Source organism: Anthonomus grandis, chromosome 15 (assembly GCF_022605725.1).
Source record: "Anthonomus grandis grandis chromosome 15, icAntGran1.3, whole genome shotgun sequence".
Taxonomy (NCBI): domain Eukaryota; kingdom Metazoa; phylum Arthropoda; class Insecta; order Coleoptera; family Curculionidae; genus Anthonomus; species Anthonomus grandis.
In genome coordinates, this window is record NC_065560.1 from 344,056 (window position 1) to 363,866 (window position 19,811).

General features: G+C 33.0%; 3 protein-coding genes across 6 annotated transcripts in view; all 3 read left to right on the forward strand.

Moving 5' to 3' along the window:
* Positions 1–2,752, forward strand: part of LOC126745107 (uncharacterized) — a 66,842-nt gene extending 64,090 nt beyond the window's left edge. For all 4 annotated transcript variants that reach the window (XM_050452822.1, XM_050452821.1, XM_050452823.1 and 1 more), the window contains exons 4-6: positions 13–315; positions 1,094–1,276; positions 1,467–2,752. In XM_050452822.1, the coding sequence (XP_050308779.1) occupies positions 13–315; positions 1,094–1,276; positions 1,467–1,743 (763 nt within the window). In that variant the 3' untranslated portion in view covers positions 1,744–2,752. The remainder of the gene's footprint in view (positions 1–12; positions 316–1,093; positions 1,277–1,466) is intronic.
* Positions 1–19,811, forward strand: part of LOC126745108 (acyl-CoA Delta-9 desaturase-like) — a 170,096-nt gene that overhangs the window by 29,369 nt on the left and 120,916 nt on the right. The window lies entirely within an intron of this gene.
* LOC126745106 (RNA-binding protein RO60-like) lies at positions 2,910–18,813 on the forward strand. Its single transcript, XM_050452820.1, has 8 exons — positions 2,910–3,056; positions 3,113–3,643; positions 3,696–3,895; positions 4,345–4,550; positions 4,614–4,781; positions 9,130–9,308; positions 9,356–9,581; positions 13,601–18,813. The coding sequence occupies exons 2-8, from the start codon at positions 3,115–3,117 to the stop codon at positions 13,731–13,733; spliced, it is 1,641 nt and encodes a 546-aa protein (XP_050308777.1). The 5' UTR covers positions 2,910–3,056; positions 3,113–3,114; the 3' UTR covers positions 13,734–18,813.

Consider the following 19,811-nt stretch of genomic DNA (forward strand, 5'->3'; position numbering starts at 1 on the left):
CTTTCCTTGCAGAATAATAGAGACCCTAACCTCTCGACTCACGGACAACGGACTAGAGGTGCCCCAGAACGACATCACCGACATAGAATACACATTTCCGGACCTAGAGTCTCTAAACGATTCAGATAGCGCCGTAGTGATGGAAGATACGGACTTCGAGGGTGCTTATCACATACCCAAGTTCAGAGGAATCGCCTCTGACGGAATCACCGTGATGAGGTCCATCTCCGATGCCATCGATCCGAATTTGAAATACACGAGTAGAAGGAGCAACGGGTTCTTGAGGAGACCCGAGATCTTAGAAACGGTGTACAGGTAAGAAGTTATGAAAATGTAAATACGTTAATTATTCTGCTAGTTTTTGTACAATTTTATTAGTAGTTTCTGTAGTTGAAGTTGATTCGTAGGGTTTCTTTAGGGTTCTACTTACGTTTGGTTTATTATTTTCATCTATAGTGTTTAGTTTATAAGTAGTTCATCTTGTTCGAGGCCCCAATTTAGGTTATATTATTGTAAATCCCTGTAGTTCTAATTTTCTAGAATTTGTATACTTGCTTGCTTTGACTGTCAGTATTCTCCTGAAATTATTGGTCTCTTTGGGCAAAAACAATGAAGATAATTTTAAATATTTCGAAACTGTTCCGTCGGATTTTAAAAAGGACGCGCCTCGTGACAATTCATTCAGTTTTAATTGTTTAGTCAGTTTTTACCTTGGAAACAATTAAACGACAGTCAAGGCGAGTTAGATTAGTGTGTTTTTGACGTTGACAATAAAAGTATGTTCCCGAATTTCGTTACAATACATAATAGGAAGCTAGGATTATAGGAAAAACCTTTAAAGACTTTTTTATTCGGTTACTAATCGATTTATCACTTTGCCACTCGGCTATTGTGTCCATAAAGTTTTATGTGTGTACTTTTGCAACGGTTACTGAGCCAATCGGCCTTATCTTAATTAAAATCTTAATTAACGGCCCTGCTTGACAACGTAATCCTGTTGGCTACTAGTGTTTCAGATCCAGATATTAAATAATTACTCGCCATTATTTGCATAGATTATTAATTGAAGATGATGAGATTTGATTTTGTATAGTGTGGAAGAGGACGGGGACAATGATCAAAAGGATGAAAAGACCGATGTGCGACAGAGACGAGAATCGTTCGCGATGAGAGGAAAATCGAACTGCAACGTCGATTCTCATGAGGAAACTGCGAATGACGCAAGAAAAAAGACTGGTGAGGAGAATTGTGCTGATAAATTGGCTGTGGATCAAAGGTAAATTTTTAGAACCTTAAACAGTTTCTTCCTCCTTCTATTCCGGTTAAGTTAGTCGTTGTTAAGTTATAAGCCTGCTATCTCCGAATAAAACTTGCTACCTAATGAATGATTTGTAAACTTTCTTACTCTCTCTCTCTCTCTCTCTCAGATTAAAATCTAGATAACTACTTGTCCTTGTTTGTTCCAGACCCAACGAACACAACACGGAACACAAACCAGAGTCGGACAACGAGAGATACAAAGAAGACCAAACGAAACCGACGAACACCAACCAAGTGAAAACCTACAATCGAGTGATGTCGAATCACCGATCGGTCACGAAACCGAAAGATGTGAAATACAAGAGGATCAACAAAGCGAAATCGAAGAGTTTAGAGGAGCTGAGGGGACGACTCAAAAATTGGGTGGATCAAGGCAGTAAGATACCGGGGATCGCGTTGGAGCATAGCCAAAGCTATGCCTAAAGTTTCGTTAGCCATGTTGTACTGTTTAGCCATATTTTTTTTGTTAACTTGAATTGTCAATAAATGAGCATATCACAGAAAGGTATTGGGATCAAAATATTGTCTCAATTTTTCGAGGGTGTTACTCGAAGAGGTGATACCATTGTCACCAAAAAAGTAATTCGCAAGGTGTCTCTGGACTATATTTTGATCCTAAACCGATCCTCGTCACTGATTAACAATTTCAAAGGAATGTTTAGCTTTAGTACAATATATCATTTAGACAATCAGTTAGCTTTTTGTAAAACTCAATTATATTGTACATTGTTCGAAGATAAGCAACGCATTCTAAATGATTTAGGTAGAAAACTCACGTTAGTCATATAAGATTACTGTTACCTGATGTACAGGGTGAACTCCTTTTAAATGTATTGCAAAAGATTCGCTCCATGTGTAGGATTATATTATAGGAAGAAATCTTTTATGTATAGCAGGATACGGGGATTATATGTCGAATTAAATAGCTTATATTTCTTGGTCACACTGTAGGGAGAGCTTACAGTTGTTTACATACATAATGATCAATGGACGTAAACAACGTGCACGTGTCTAGGTTATTTTGACGCATTACTTTGCTTGTTCTGTATCCTGTAAACCGTATAAATAACGGCACTATAAGAAAAAAAAATGTTGCATTCCATCTAATAAGTGTGATATTAAATTAACTAATTTTCTCAATGTAATGGCCTATATGTTTACTCTATAAATAATGGTTCCTTCTTTAGGTTGTAAAGTTAAATTTTAGCTAGGTATTAATATATTATAATTATTCGTATAAATTGTATATAAAATCGCTTGTAAAAATATCTTGTGTATATGGCTGTAAGGATAATTAATTATAACAAAACAAAAAAAAATAACTTAACCAAAGCGCGTATAATATATTCATTGAACCATAACTCGACAAAAGCTATATGTATTATGATGTAAAGTCTATTTATGAAATATGAGAATAAATTGTTTTATCATGTGTTTTAGTGCTTTCCCAACCAAAATCAAAATATTTTTTTCTAGTCCTAGAAACTAGTTCTAGGTCAGTTCAATTTTGGCGCGGTGTATACTTATCATAAATATTTTAATGTGTGGCGCCATCTCTTAGACCTAAGCACCACTAGGATTAATGTCAAACTCCAGCTGTTAACTGTCATTTACCCTGACAGTGACTGATCATAATTAGATCTCTGGGTCCTGGGATTTTCAGGTGCAAACTGAATTCCTAAAGTTATAAGATTAAAAATCATCAGTTTTTAGTTTCTGGAAAGACTAGGCTTGAGGTAAGATGATTGAAACTTTAACTTTTTACTAAACCGCAACAAAAACTTCATTTTAGTGATGGCTTCATCAGAGTTAAGTTTATCAGATCGGCTAAAAAGAGCCATGTACCTAAACTCTGTTCATCCTCATTTCTACGTTGGAGACCCTGACACTTATCAGAGAGAACTATCGAAACTACGAATGACCACCATGAAGGAAACGGTAAAAGATAACTTAGAGGAGCTATTTCGGGTACTAAACATGGCCAATAAAGATCCAAACTTACCGAGACGATCGGTAATGTTTAATTTCCTGGCTAAACTTTACTTGGAACAATTTGAGCTTGGAGCAGAGCAAAAATCCAAAGTGACAGGCAGAGTTTTGGAACTGGTGCAAACTGACGAGGAGTTTTTTACCTTTATAAAGTACTACACAGACATAAGCAATAAAAGCAAGATACCATCATCAATAGAGAAAATCGTGAGGAAGTTTTATGATAATAAAACTCCGATGGAGTTAGCAGAGTCAGTTTCCAAAAGTAACGGGTTTAAAGGTTGGTTACACAAGGACCTGATCAAGTTGGGACACGTGAAGTCTGAAACACCTTGTGAGTATTTAATTTGTGATTTTAAAGTTTTTTAAGCGTGGAACTATTGTAGTAAAGAATGCTGTTATAAATTACATTTTAACAAAGAAAGTTAGCGATAAAGCAACTGACGAAGAGTTAGAAGTATTACAAGTGTTATTGAAAGCAGATGAATTAAGGCGAAGTAAAGAGCCTTTAAATGCCCTTCCGATAATTGCTGCCTTTAATTTTACAATGGAGCAAGTGTCGACTAGTTTGCACCAAAATGGAGATGTAAGTTTTTTTTGGACTTTTCATTTAGATTATTTAGGAATAAGTAATGGATATGATACTTTTTGAATTTCTTTACTGATTATACATTTAGTTTTCATCAAGTTAAAAAAAATTCCTTTTGTAATTTAAAAAATTTTATTGCCTGAATATAGTAGTGTAGTGACCATACCTCAATTTGGAACCAATGGAATTTTCAATTTGTAGAATCCTTGAAATTCCAAGAATTTTGGGTTTTATTTGTCAAGAAATTTAATAAGATGCAATTTTTCCAGGCTTTCAATTAGAATATTGATTGCTAAGGTTCTTTAAAGTCCCTTGTAACAGATACTACATACAAAGTTACATAAAGAAAAGGGATGTAATTATTTTTGTTCAATGCATTATGTATAATGATTTTATTTACTTTCACAATTTGGTTTTATACTATAACCCATGCTCAACCACTGTAGGTTTGGAGTGTGGCCATTCAAAACATGACCATTCAGCAAATACTGCCACGTTTACTAAAACTTTACAAATTGAACCTCTTAAAGCCCAATACGACAGTGAGTAATCACATCATTGACCTTTTCACCAGTTTGGATAAAGTTAAGCTCAGCGGAGTGCATCCGATCGAAGTTTTCACTTATTTAAAAAGGTTGGAAAAGGGCGGAAGGTATGTGCTGAAAAAAGTCTGAAAATTTTTTTAAAAGGTCTTTTTGTGAATGTCTCTCTTTAGGCCAATGGATGTAAAACTGGTCGCACACTTGCAAAATGACAAAAAGTTTTCGGTCGAGGAGTTGAACAAGGCTCAAACTAGAATTGAGGCTAAACCACCTCATATTATTAAGGCTTTGTGGAGGTGCTTTGAGTTGGCATGTAGCAATGTTATACCTACAAATAAAAGGTAAGTTGCATTATATTGAAAAGTAGTGGATTTTCATAGCTTTGATAGGGACAATTTTGCTTATTAACAATGCTATTAATCACTCATTAGTAGAGCAAATATTATTTACAATATTTTGGTTTTCACTTATAAAAATTTCCACAAGAGAACTTCAATAAGACTTAATAATTCTCCACAAGCCATTTTAGATGCATTAAATGACTGTCTAACAAATCAATGAAACTACAGCAAATTACAGGAAAGAACTTACAATAATTTATATGACTAGAAAACAAACAGGAAAGAATGAGGGAAATACATTAATAGTGGAGATTAAAAGTTCAACTGTGTTGTTTTTTTTAATTGCAAATTTTAATGTATTTTCCTCACTCTTTCCTGTCTGTTTGAAATTTCGACTCTTATTGACTTAATTTTTTCTAATATCATAGAACTAGTCTGAAATAGGAACTTACAACAATGGACATAATATTAAGTATTCTGTTTTATTATAATTTTATACTTTACTTATTTATTTGAATAATGTGGCAAGCTTTAATATAGGATAACTCGAAAAATAATATTCCATTATTCCCCAAGAGACCCACCTTTCAATAGTGCTACAATAGATTTAAAAAAAACTTCAAGTCAACTTCTTTTTTTATCAATTTCAACTTTATAAATTCAATATTCATTAATGTCGTTTTTAAGAATAAAAAGGCAGGTTATATTACTTACAGTCATCTAGTTGCTGTTTAAGTAAACTTACATTAAAGTGGAATTAAATAGCAGCCAGTTGACTGAACATCTATAAGTGTCTATCAAAAACAATGAACCCTGATGATTGATTAATTTAAAAAAAAATGTGACCATGAATTCAAAAATCAACAAGGAGAAGAGAAAAAACCAATATATATCAGAAGAATAATAAAGTTATTATGGCAAGTGAATATTTTGGGTTCTAGTAGTTGAAATTATCGATTGAATTATTCTGAAGACTTTTTTTGGTGTTTTTTAGGAATAATTACTAGAATCCACTTGCAAGAAGTCAAGATAATAGAACTGTTATTCCAGGAGTGCCTGGAAGAAGAAAATAATTTGTCTTTTATTGGCAACTGAATATCTTCGATTCTATTAGTCGAAATTTTCAAATTATTGATTTATGCATTACTCTGTAGACTTTGTTATTCTTTTTTATTTATTTATTTATTTAATAGACGGGATCAACCCCATTACAAAAAAAACAATATTACAAAGTTCAATAGTTACACCAAACCATAACTTTACACAATCTCTCTAATTTGATTCCTAAAACTAGACAAGCCAATGCCCACAACTTCAATATCCTCATGGTTGATAATATTTAAGGTTCTTTCGATAAGGGTTCGATAGTTGGTACTGTGAAAAGGCAAAGCAAATAGTCGGTTTCGTCTCAAGAGTCTTGAGGGGACACTGAAGCTAATTCTACCGAGAAGGTCGGTGCATACAATCAGACCATTAAGAAGCTTAAATACAAAGGTTAAATCACCACGAATACGTCTTTTTCTCAATGTTGTGATAGCCAGCATTTCCCGTGCATCATCATAAACATGATCGTTCGGTAATTCCAAATTTAATTTAAATAGACAAAATCTTAAAAACTGAATCCGTTCAAGGGCCAGACAGCTGTTCATGTAATAGGGGGACCATATCATTGAACCATATTCCAATAAAGAAACCACCAAAGACATGTACTCTTTCTTACAGGTCTCGACTGATAGTTCTCTACAGTTACGCAGAACAAAACCCAGAACCCTGGAGGACCTAACCACTATATTATTTATGTGTATATTAAAATTTAAATGATCGTCAAAATAAATGCCACGATCCTTGATTGTATCAGAATACTGAACAGGGCTTCCCTCTATATTGTATGATGTTACAACTTTTTTACTTCTTTTGTGAAAACTAATATAATTACATTTCTTTATGTCACACTCTATCAAAAGCCTTGGAGAAGTCTGTATAAATCACATCCAACTGACATCCCCTCTCCAAGGCGTCGAACAGGTCCTGCTGATAGATCAACAAGTTGTGATCGTAGATCTGCCCGAACTAAACCCATGCTGTTGATTGAGCAACAGCTCCTTGCAATAGAAATAAATTCGGTCGTAGATAAGACTGTCCAACAGTTTTGGAATGGCCGACTGGATGCAAACGCCCCTATAGTTGTTATAAAGTAATGACTAACATCCATCTACAAAAAGTTAAGATATTGGAATTCTTAATCAAAGACTGCCTGGAAGTAACAAAATATTTTGTCTTTTATTGGCAAGTAAATATCTTGGATTTTAGCAGTCGTAATTTTGAAATTATTGATTTATGGACTATTTTGAAGACTTTTTTAGTCTTTATTGAAGTAATGACTAAGGTCCGTTTATAAAAATATGAAAATTATGGAATTCTTATTCAAGGAGTGCCTGGAAGGAATAAAATATTTTGTCTCCTATTGGCATGTAAATATCTTAGGTTCTAGCAGTCGAAATTTCAAAAATATTGACTTATGGACTCTTCTGAAGACTTTTTTATTCTTTTCTAAATAAATGATTAATATCCATCTACAAAAAGTTAAGATATTTGAACTCTTTATCCAAGAGTGCCTGTAAGAAAGAAAATAATTTGTCTCTTATTGGCAAGTAAATATTTTGGGTTCTAGTAGACGAAAACGAAGAAAAACACAAAGTCACGGTCTCACAACATATAACACGTGTTTTGCTCCAGTTAGAGCATCATCAGACCTTTAAAAGCCATCCACACACTTCACAGTACATAAATAAACTACGTACATACTACGTAAATAAAATAGTTAGAATAAGTTAAAAAAGTTTAAACTACTAGAACCCAAGATATTTACTTGTCAATAAGAGACAAATTATTTATAGAGACAATTATTATTATATATGTTGTGAGACCGTTGTTTTTGTCAATTTTGTATGTTGGTCTCTTGGAGAATAATGGATGAGACTTTTGTATTTGGGTTCTAGTTGTTGAAATTTTGAAATTATTGATTTATGAATTACTTTGAAGCCTTTTTTGTGTTTTTTGACGAAATGATTAAAATCCACTCACAAAAATGAAGATATTGAAATTCTTAATCCAGGAGTACCTATAAGAAATAAAATAATTTGTCACGTATTAGCAAGTGAATATCTTGGGTTCTAGTAATCAAATTTTTGAAATTATTGATTTATGGGCTATTCTGAAGACTTTTTTAGTGTTTTTTGAAGTAATGACTCAAATGCATTTATAAAAAATTAAGATATTGGAGTTTTTATTCTAGGAGTGCCTTTAAGGAACAAAATAATTTTTCTCTTATTATATACAAGTGAATATCTTCAGTTCTTATAGTCGAAAATCTAATTCCAATTAAAAAAAATTATATTAAATTAAATGAATTGCATGTTTTGTTCTTATACTGTCTACATCCAATCTAATTATTTCTTACTTAGCTTAAATAATAAGGTGGTTATATTTTGTAGCAGAATATGATTGTCAAATTTGTCACACTTCTTATACATACATTTACAAACTCGACTCGCCTACTTTGCCTTACAAATATCACAGCCAAAAATTGCCTTCTTGCTACTACCGGAATCTCTGCATTATACATACATCGCAACTTTAAAATAAGTGTACAATAATAACAATTTATTGTCGTGCCTTCGGTACATTTGTTATTACAAATTTGCAACTTTATAACTTTAAAAGCTTTCAAATGTTCTAAGCAGCTTTTTATTAGTGATGTAGCTGCCAGTGGATATAGAGGCCTAATGGACTGTATAAATAAAACACTGCCTTCAACTAACATATTTTTGCTTTGAAAACATGACAAATTCTGCAGACTGCCTTAAACGCCGTCTCGATAACTTCGCCCTCGATTAGTCGCTGGTCACGCATCAACCGCGTTGCCGGATTGAAAATTAAATTAAAATATTTGAAGGAACCGTACAAGTGAATAATGAATCTTATTCAAATTAGACACTTTTAACTTACAAGATTTAAAGACAATCAACGGACGTGCAATAAATAGAGTTAATTGAGCGTACATTGTTGCTGAAAGGCCTTTCAAGTCCATAAATAATAGAGTGACAATAATAAAATGCGAGAAGCGATTTGTATAACGTTTATTATATATTTTTTCAATAGCAAAGTGCTTTCAGTGCTACCTAAAAGATGTAAAGAAAAAAAAACTTCACTAGAATTATCACACTTACTCACTCTCTCCCTAAAGGGGTCAGAACATAAAATATGTACATCGCAATTTAAAAATGAACAATATTTGTACAATTTAAAAAAGGACAGCCATAAATAATAATAATAATGTTTCTCCTAGATATTTGGTGACAATAGACGTAACAGCGGATGCCAAAAAATTCCTGTGCCTCGGGAACAAGGTGCTCACCCTCCTAGAAGCGGCCGTAGCCTACGCCGTAGTTCTTTTAAGGGTGGAAAAAGACGTGGTGCTGGCGGCATATAAAGACGACAAAATCGATATAATAAACGTAGAAAAAAGTGAGTAACTCCTGTACATTTTCCGAAAGTGACATGGTAAATTTTAGAAGTGTCGTTCGCCGATTTACTGAGCAAAGTAAATCCTCGGTCGAGCGCTTATTCGACGCTTTTTGCCGGGGTCGAGTGGGCGTCAACGGAGAAGAAACACTTCGACGTGTTCGTCAGTTTTATCCATAACGGACACGCTCAGAAGGTGCCCAAGGATAAGACGGTGGTTAAAGGATGGGAACCGGTTATCAAGTACAGGTCCAAGGTTAATTTGCCGAATGCCAAGTAAGTAACGGATCTGAGTGTTACCTTTAGTAACTGATTTATTTATCAATGGAAAACTCTACTTATATACTATTAATTTTATAAGATGTATAAGTTGTGACTGAAGAAAGAGAGTCATAAAATTTTAGAACAATCATCTTAGGATTGGTACTTAGTATGCACTTGAAAATTGTCACCATTTATATGAATTGGTGTTCTGTAACGGGTCTTACCGCTGAAAGGAAAAAAACTTTTGATTGAAGTGAACTGAATGGATTTTGATGCTGTATAATTGAATTCCGTATATATTAATGAATGGATATGTTAATAGAAAGCCGAACAGCCTTCAACTATAAAATACTTTATTTTATTAACTAAGAAATTAATTGCGAGAATAATCACAACTTTTTAAACCCTTGACACCTATCATTAAGTATGCGAGCAGTGATACAATCCTACCGCTACTAATTCCATAACACTGTTGCATTATACAGGGCGGCCATGGCACGTCAAAAGCCTTGTTCGAAAGTTCTTTCGATTCTCTTCCTATATCTAGTTTAAAGGATGTTACTTTAACGGTTCTGAAACTATAGACTATTTTAACATATAATACAGTTTTTTGTTGCAAAACAATCGCAAATCTTTGTCAAACTGTTAATTTATAACAAACGACGGTAGTGCAACAAATGTTGAAAATGGCCACCGTTAACCTCCATGCAATAATACAGAATTTGTTCAAATCGACGTCGCACGACAGTTATTTGTTGGCATTCAAATAAAATCCTTTCGTGTCATTCTTCTATTGAAACTGCTTATGGGTGGCATAGATTTTACTCTTTAGATGACCACGCGGAAAAAAATTCAGAGGTGAAAGATCAGGAGAGCGCGCGGGCCATTCAACAGAGCCTCTCCGACAACCAGGACAGTTCTCATTAAAAAATCATCGCTCGAGCTCGCCTTTAATGTATTGATTGTTATTTTTCAATAATTAAATAGTAATGAAATAAACTCTAAGTCACGGGTCTCAAATTTATTAAATTAAAGTCAGAGTATAAAAAAAAAATTTTGATATAATTTCAATATGTAGTAACTAGTCTCCGTCCGATTGTACCTTAATTTTTACCCTTGACTTGTATTAAGTGGTGGTGTTCTTTGCATCTTTTTTCGTTCTTTTTATCAGTGAATACACCAGTGGATTTGATGATACCTAGTATGGACGAAACACGTGCAATCGATGGACTATTTCTTGGAATTTTCAAAAATGTTCGTAGCTTTGAACAGTCCAGCAAGGTTTGGGGCCCTTTTTTAAGAAATGTAAGAAAATACTCGGACCCGTCGATTTTTGATTTTAGGGGGACAATTTTTTAATACAACAATTCAATACTTTCAACCACTTAACATGAACCCCTTGACGAGGGGTTGCAGCCACCCTCAAAATCGAGTGATTTAATACTTCTAGCGCTAGTTTTAGAGGTTCTTGATTTACAAAACAAAAACGCTTGCACCCGTCGTTTTTTAATATTACAAAAACGATTTTTTGTTTCAATTTTTAACCGCACAACTTCAACCCTTTAGCGGGGGGCGACACTCCTGGACTAAGAATTTGAATATCTTTACTTCTAGTAAATGGATTTTAATGATTTTTTTCATAAAATACTTGAACATCCCTTGGAGAATCTTAGAAATTAATAATTACAGCATTTCAAATACTAAAACTCAAGATATTCAATTTCCAATAACAGACAAATTATTTTATTTCTTCCGGGCACTCCTGGACTAAGAATTTTAATATCTTGACTTCTAATCAACGGATTTTAATGATTTCTTCATAAAATACTTGAAAACCCCTTGGAGTATCTCAGAAATTAATAATTAAAGAATTTCAATTACTAGAACTCAAAATATTTAATTTCTAATAAGAGACAAATTATTTTATTTCTTCCAGGCACTCCTGGACTAAGAATTTTAATTCTTGACTTCTAATGAATGGATTTTAATGATTTCTTCTTAAAATACTTGAAAACCTCTTAGAGTATCTCAGAAATTAATATTCACAGCATTTCAACCACTAAAACTCAAGATATTTAATTTCCAATTTGTTTTTATTCCTTATTTTTTTAATGTATGTTGCGACACCTCTTTTGAAAGAACATTCAGTTTTCATACAATAGCGTTTTGTTTTTTAAATTTGAGCTGCGGGTTCCAGAGAAATCTTAAAATTTAATTTTATTGATTAATACTTACGCATTATCTTATTAAATGTCCGCCGTTTACCACAGTAACTGTTCAAAGTGTTCCCGGACATTGTGAAAATATCGGGTGTTATTTGTTAGCATTCATGAATGATCTTCTAACGATTCAGGTTCGGTGGCATCCATTTTAGATTTCAAATGTCCCTACAAAGAAAAAATCAAGAGGAGATAAATCGGGTGATTTCGCGGGCCATTCGATAGCACCCCTTCTCCCAATCAATCTACCAAGAAACGGTTTCAACCAGAAACTGCCGTACTGGTAATAACGCGTTTCCTTCATGGCAGCATTGGTCGCTTTCCATGATTTCGAATCAATGCTAGGTTAACGGTATTCCCCAAAAAAAGTTTAAGTACGTATCTCCATTTAAATTTAATTTTTGGGGATGTGAAGTATGTGCTACATGATAAATGTGTGGATTGTGGTCCGACTAATAACGGTAATAATGAAGGACTACTTACAGTGCTGCTTAAGAAAAACGAACATTCATCTGAGAGGCAAATGTTAAACACATAATTGGGATTATTTAATGCTCTTTTACCAGTTATCAAGCACCGATCCTCACCGTCTTCATTTATCCAGATTTATTTTATCGGGGTTCGAATTCATGAGTTTTTTGAATTCGTCGATTGATCTCATTGATCCATATTAACATGTCCTAAAACCGTAACCTCTATAGCTTCGTTCCTTACCCGTTTTTCAAAATTCCTTTTTTTTATTAATCGATCCTGTTTTCCTGAATCTTGTCTATTCTTAGCAACAATCAATCAATATATGCTTTATTGTCATAAAAGTGAATCTGTTGACAACGCTGTAAAAAAGAAAAACATACACAGACGTGTAAAAAGGTTATTTAGCATGCTATGGTCTATCATCCTAAAGTTTTAGTTTACCTATACCGGTAAAACCAACAACATCCCCATTCTTCAGAAATACTCTGAATGAATTTACCTGAGATCCTAAGGTTGGCCATGTCATTAATATAAATGAGGAATAGAAGTGGCCCAAGAACTGAACCTTAAGGAACACCATGAGTTACAAGCTGCTTCCTTGAAAGGGCACCATCCACAGAAACACTCTGCATTCTAGTATGCAAATAAGACCACTGAAGAGTGACTAACACATTCAAATGCTTTGGTCAAGTCACAAAACACGGCAGCAGCAATATCACCACTGTTCAGGCTCAAAAATAAGGGCTCAAAGAATGAAAAGATTGCATCTGATGTTCCCTTGGCACTTTGAAACCCAAATTGCTCCGATCTTATAATTTGCTTTTCAGCTAAATCTGACATAAGTGGCTTTTTAACCAATTTCTCTGTGATTTTTGAGAGGGTGGAAAGCGATGCTATTGGTCTGTAAGAAGAGGGTGATTCTGAAGCTCCCCCCTTAAACAAAGGCATGAACAATGAAATTATAGTGTTGTGTTTTCCTGACGATACTGCAATAATAGTGCAGGGCGAGTCCTGGGAAGATCAGAGGTTAGATCACGGCCTTAATATAGAAAAGACAAAGTTCATCACATTTGGTTTAACTGCAAGAACTCTATTTATATTCTGTATATATTACCTGTCCCCATTTTTGCATGCTACGAAGCGTTAAGAGGTACCTATACAAAAGGATTTTTAATCTTACACTTTCAAAATAAAGGCATTTAATCCACGAAAATTAAATTAATAAGTATCTATGCCTATGAACGACCACGAAATTTAGCCAAACAGAACGGAATTCCCCAGTTTATTACTCTATACATTTCTGAAATAGAGTATAGATAAATTCGTTTTTTATTTTAGATTCGTAAAATTCGCTCCCGTACAAAGGGACGTGGTGGAAATCGATCCGCCGGTCAACATCCTGGAAATCTTCGGGTTCGACGTTTACGCTTGTAAGGCGGCCGAATGTTTTTGCAAAGGAACGTTCTGTTAATAATTTCCCTTATCCAGAGTTAACGTTTAACGATTATCAATAACTTATCAGATCGTAAAAACTCATCGGTACGTTTCTGGATACGGTAAATTTTATGCTGAGATATTTTCTCCATCCACAAAGAAGGTGTTCGAATAGCAAGTAAGTAATTAGTTATAAGGGTTTAATAATGGTTACTTATTGTTTATGTCTTTTACTTGCAGTGCGGTCCAAAGGTCTTTTTTTCTATTACATTGTTCACTTTTGGACCGCGCTGTATACTCTTAAGCCAGTATTTAATTATCGGAAAAAAAAAATAGAAAAATTAACACGTGCCTTGTCATAAAAAATGTCGCATTCTCTCTCTTTCTCTGGTTCTCGACGCGTTATCCAATCTCCAATTTGTTTAAAATGGCTGTGTGTTATTACCTCAATGTTTATCAAAATCTTCGATCCCAAAAATAACGCGTTCGAGAACGTTTTAACTTAAGTTCATACATTAAATGGTAGGCAAGTAATTAATTAATTAATTAGGAGTCATAATCATTAAAATAATCTTTTAATTTAGTCGTGTATAAGTGCTTTTAGCAGCTTAAAACTTATTGTTTTTAGTTAGTAGTAGTAATCTAAGCTCTTTTTTTTTAAATGAACGTTAGCTCTCTGCTATTAACTTTCAATAGTCTCGGCATTTTAATAATTTTGACTCGAGACTTTTGAAGGTTCTTCCGTTCAACAAATGCGAAATGAGTGTCGATACAGTGTGTCCAGTATTAAAAAGTGTCTTTTGTATTTTATTCCGAAATACAGGCCACTATAAAAGAGCTTTTTTTTTGAATTTATAGATGTTTTCGAGAATCGATTGACATCATTGACGTCGATAATAATAATAATAATAAGTTTATTCAAGAAAATACAGTAAAATAGAGTTTAAAATTTGTCTGAATAAACAAAGGTTTACGAATACACAGAGCAATAATTTAAACAAAGTAGTTTTTTAAATAAATATTTAGTTCTATCAAACTCATTATTAATAATTAACATAACTTTTGACGTCACCTTATTAAAAAAAAAGTGATTCATTTTAGACGGTTTTTATGTACACAGCTGATAAATTTGTATTTATTTATCATATCGTCGGTTGTCAAGAAGAGTCACATAATCCAAAAAAGATCATTTTGAGATAAACATGTTTTAAAATTTTATTTAATTATTTTAGCTTATTATTTTTATTTGTATAAATGAAATGATTTACTTCTTTCAGTATATTGATGTATACCTTTTAAGTAAATATTCATTAATATTATTGTCTATGATGTTGATAATTTAGTGGTAAAAACTGGGAAATTTAAAACCCCCTTTTGAGATGTGACATTATTCTAGATAAATAGTATTAAAATAGTACTCTTTTATTTCACTTTTCAGCATAAAAAAATAGGAAAATAAATAAAACAACAAATACAACTTTAATAAATCTGGTTCTATTTGGAAATAGTAAACAAACCTATCATCTACATTAGAAAAGTTGATGAGCTAACAAAGACATTAACTTTTAACATAATACTTTAGTCATAAAAAAAAAATAAACAAAAATTTAAGTCTTAAAAGACTATTATAATGACTCAAAGAAAGTTGCATAATATTTTGGAATGTAATTTCCTCTCACCAGATCAATCAAATCTTTTTTTTTTATTTTCAGAGATTCCTGGTTTATTGGAAAAAGCTTTTTTTAACTGGGTTAATTGAACGTTTGCTATTTCGCGATATTACTTTAGCTTCTTTAAATCCATCCGTGTATGATGTTTTATAAAATAATGAGTTAGGCGAGCATTTCTCAAATTTAATCACTTTTATGTCCGACACTTTAACTACATTGTTATCTACATCTTTGGACAAATTAAATCTTAACTGAGCATTTATGTCTTTTTTATCCAAAAAATCGTCGAATGACATTTCAATCGCTCTATATGGTGGACCTTTTTTCTTTGCGGCTCTTATAGCACTTATAAACGAGTCAGGAGTATACAAGGGTGAACTTTTTAATTGTTTTTTAAGATATTCTTCAATTATTGTGGAATGAACAGAGTCACCCTCGTTTTGAGTATGCCCTTTAATTAAATATTTATGAGTGATTGATTTGATGTTTAAACTGCGTACAAATACAAACTAAGCATAAACTTATTTTTTTGTTGCCCAGGGCAATTATCAGAATAAAAAATTAACTCCGTTTCACCGTCATTATCAGAAACTTCCTGAATATATCTGTAAATGCAAGTTCCTAGCTCATTGATCCCTCTGTTACCTAAACCCACATGCCATACATAACAATCTGCAGTTTTGTTAATAAGATCGTAAATACTAAAATTAAAGACGTTTAATTTAGATTTGTAGTAGAAAATTGATGCTTTTCCTTTAGGACATTGAAAAACTGCTTCTAAATCATACACTGCAAGTTTAACATTGGGCGTTTTAGCAAACCTCTCCTTATCAGAATTCTTTTCTGCACGTGCTAAATCCTTTTCTATTAAATGCGTTTCATACTTGGTCTTCTTGGTTTCCTTTTCTTCGGAATCTGCATTGGAATATGCCACACATAATTCGCACTGGTCATTTCTGAGAGTGTAGTTGAAAATGTTAAATTCCTTGGTGAAAATCCGATAAAAGAAAAGGTAATTACAATATGGAGAGTTTTTTGCTTTGCAATGTGCCGCATAGTCTCTGTGAATATCTGCGATAAATTTATTTCCTTCTATGTAATGTCTGCTTGATTCTGAAGGCCTATAATGGCTTTCTACCTTTGGAATATTTGGGATAAAACTTTTTATTTCATCCCTCATTTCTTTACTTTTTCGAGCGTGATGGCCATGTTTTCCATTTTGGTCTTCTTGTAGAATGTCATTCATAAATTTATCCTTTTTAGCTAAGACAGTCCTTATTGGTCTGTCATTTATATCCAAGGTATTTTTAAAAAATATTTTGCATACACGAGTTCTTTGTCCCCTTAACATAAAATAATAAGCATTATTTAAGTTTCTTCTACTGTTTTCAGTGGTATATCGATATTTAGGTTTAATTGGTTCTACGGAAGAGGCAATGAAATATCGTTGTTTTTCTAAGCTTCCTAACTTCCAATATGTACTAAATATTTCTAGGCGATCTTCTTCTGAAATTTTCGTTTTGCATTTCAGTTTACATTTTTCGCTACATGTGGCTTTAAGTTTGCGAGGCTTAGCTATTTTTTTTGTCCGGCAATTTTTGAATATAATTTTGCCCGGTATTTCTTAAACGTTTTGCCACATTTTTTTTCCAGCTGGGCATATCACATACTCTTTTTCTTCCCTTTTTTTTCTTTCTTTTCTTCCTCTTCATTACCGTCAATGGGGACTCCGGCCTGTGATGATGCATTTACTTCCCCATCAGACTGGTCTTCACTCTCAGAAGAATGACTGACGTGTTGTGGGTTAAATAAAGGATCATTAATAGGATCTTCGCAATCTGAAAATATATAATTTTCATAAACTGATGTATCTAAAATATAATGCTCAAATTATATTTAGTAGATAGCTAACTTAGATTTCTTACCTTCATCTGATGACTCGGAATCTGAACTAGAAGATGAGGATGAGCTGCTAGAACTTGAGTCAGAATTAAAACTCAATGTAGCTGATGGAGACTTCAGACTGATAGGGTTCTATTTCTATGACCTCAATAGCTCTGGTTTTTTCGGAATTACTTTCAGTTAAAAGTTCGCCCGTCGGCGTCGACCTGGAGTTTTTTAAAGGTATCTCTGTAGAAATTAAGTTTGGAGCGTCTTCAGATCTGGCTGTAAGTAAAATAACTTTTTGGATATATTTGCATACAATTACAAATAATTGAAATTGCTTTTTTAACACATTTTATATGTCTAAATTATTTGAACATCTTGTACAACTTACTGAAAATACTACCTAGTAAATACTACCTACCTACCTACTTATTTTAATTAACTTACATGAATTATCCAAATCTACCTCTGTACTATTGATTGCCATTCCTACTAACATCCTTCCACGGCTTGTCATTTTGTCTGCTAAATCACTGCCTGAAATGTGATTGTGTTTTTTTTTTAAATGTCTCTGGTCTAATCAAAAGGCTTTTGTTAAATGCCATTTAAAATCAAAATAAGTAGACTTCAACCAATTCATTTACAACAATAGTCAAAAAAGCTAAATATTTACAAATTAATTTTACTTGAATAAAGTCACATGTCAAAACATGTCTCATTGTTTTTTAATTGATTTACTAGAATACCGTCACAACTCAAACTAATGCATTCTTTCACAAAAATAATTAAAAATATTATACTTACGTTGTTCAAGAATAATGGCACTATACGAATTAACACACTCTTCTAGAAAACTAACATTTTAAGTAGAATATATATTTTGTTCAAAAGTGACACATTTCAAAATAATACTCTATTGCAGAAAAAAATTAACATCAAAACAGTCTTAAGTCGAAATGTGACGTTCTCGCTGAAAAAATGCGTCTCATCTCCTCTTAGCCTGCCACAACGCAACTAAAGATGTGTCAATATTAAAGAAAACCGATTTTCCAAATGTCAAAAATAGATGAACGTCACGCGCGATCTCGCGCCAATCATTGATAGTTTAATTGTGACACTCTACCAGATAAAAAGTACATTGAATTTAAGAATAAGGTTACAAATATCTCAAAAAGTGGGATTTTTAACTTGTGTCACTCTTCTCGAAAACCGACGATATAATGTAGATTATTCTGGACACACCTGAGCTTTCTTGATTAAAAAAAATAAACAAAGCGTCACCGAAATGCATTTAATTAAATACCAAACGGCGCTTTCTATTATAAATAAGTTTGAGCGATCTTAGGCTAAATTTGTTGCTGTGATAACCCTTATATAAAAAATAACCCTTTGTCGAGTGACGCTTTTGGTCTCTGTATTATTTGGTTATTGAAGTTTTTGTTTTATTTATTTATTTTTTTTTTGTATAAATTTTGTCCCGGAAAAATGCGAAAATAGTCGTTATATTTTTTATATTTGTACTTTGAACGTACCAATCGAATAAAAGCAATTTTCAGTTAATGAGTGTATTTTTTTTAAACCTGTATTTAAGATACAGGGTATTAATCCTTTGGTGATGAATAATTCAAATCAAACTAAATCCCTTAGGTTTTGAGCTACAAGGTGTTAAAATCTTAAAAAATTCCGTTTCTTGATCATAACTTCCTAAATATGTTTATGAAATTTAGCACAAAGACTCTAGGTACCAACAGCCATTGTTGGATGTAGATTTTTGGAGTTTAACCAGTGGCGTCCGTAAAAGAACCTTGCCTATATATTGTTGAAAAATATTATGTATGCCACTGCTTTTCCGTAAAAGAAAAAACGATTTTTATAATCGCCAAGTCTAAGGGTACTTCAATATTAAATAAATTTAAAAAAATTTCATACAGGGTCTCCCAAAGTTGGTTGGACTATAGGATGACAACTTTTCTAGGCATTTAAGGCAATTTTAAAGTAATTTTTTTAGCACGTCCAGGCAGTTGACACTCTTGGGAGTCACTATCCGGCAATTCCAGGCAGTCGAAGAATCAACTTTTTCCACGAAATTACCTGGAAGATGTTTCAACTGCGTGGAATAGTTTACTTGAGTTTCAAGTAGTTGCGGCAACTTTTCCAGGCATTTTAGACAATTTTGAAGTCATTTTTTGGTACTTCCAGGCAGTTGAGACTATTGTGATTCATTTTCTAATACTTCCAGGCAGTTGAATTATTTATTTTTTCCAGAGAGTTGCTTGGAAAACGCTTCAACTGCCTGAAATAGTTTATTTGAGTTCAAAGTACTTAAAGCAGCTTTTCCAGGCACTTGAAGCAATTTTGAAGTAATTGAACTAATTTTTGAGTATGTCCAGGCAGTTGAGAGTCATTTTCTAATACTTCCAGGCAGTTGAATTATAGATTTTTTCCAGAAAGTTGCTTAGAAAATGCTTCAACTGCCTTAAATAGTTTACTTGAGTTTCAAGTAGTTCCAACAAATTTTCCAGGCATTTTAGACAATTTTGAAGTCATTTTTTGATACG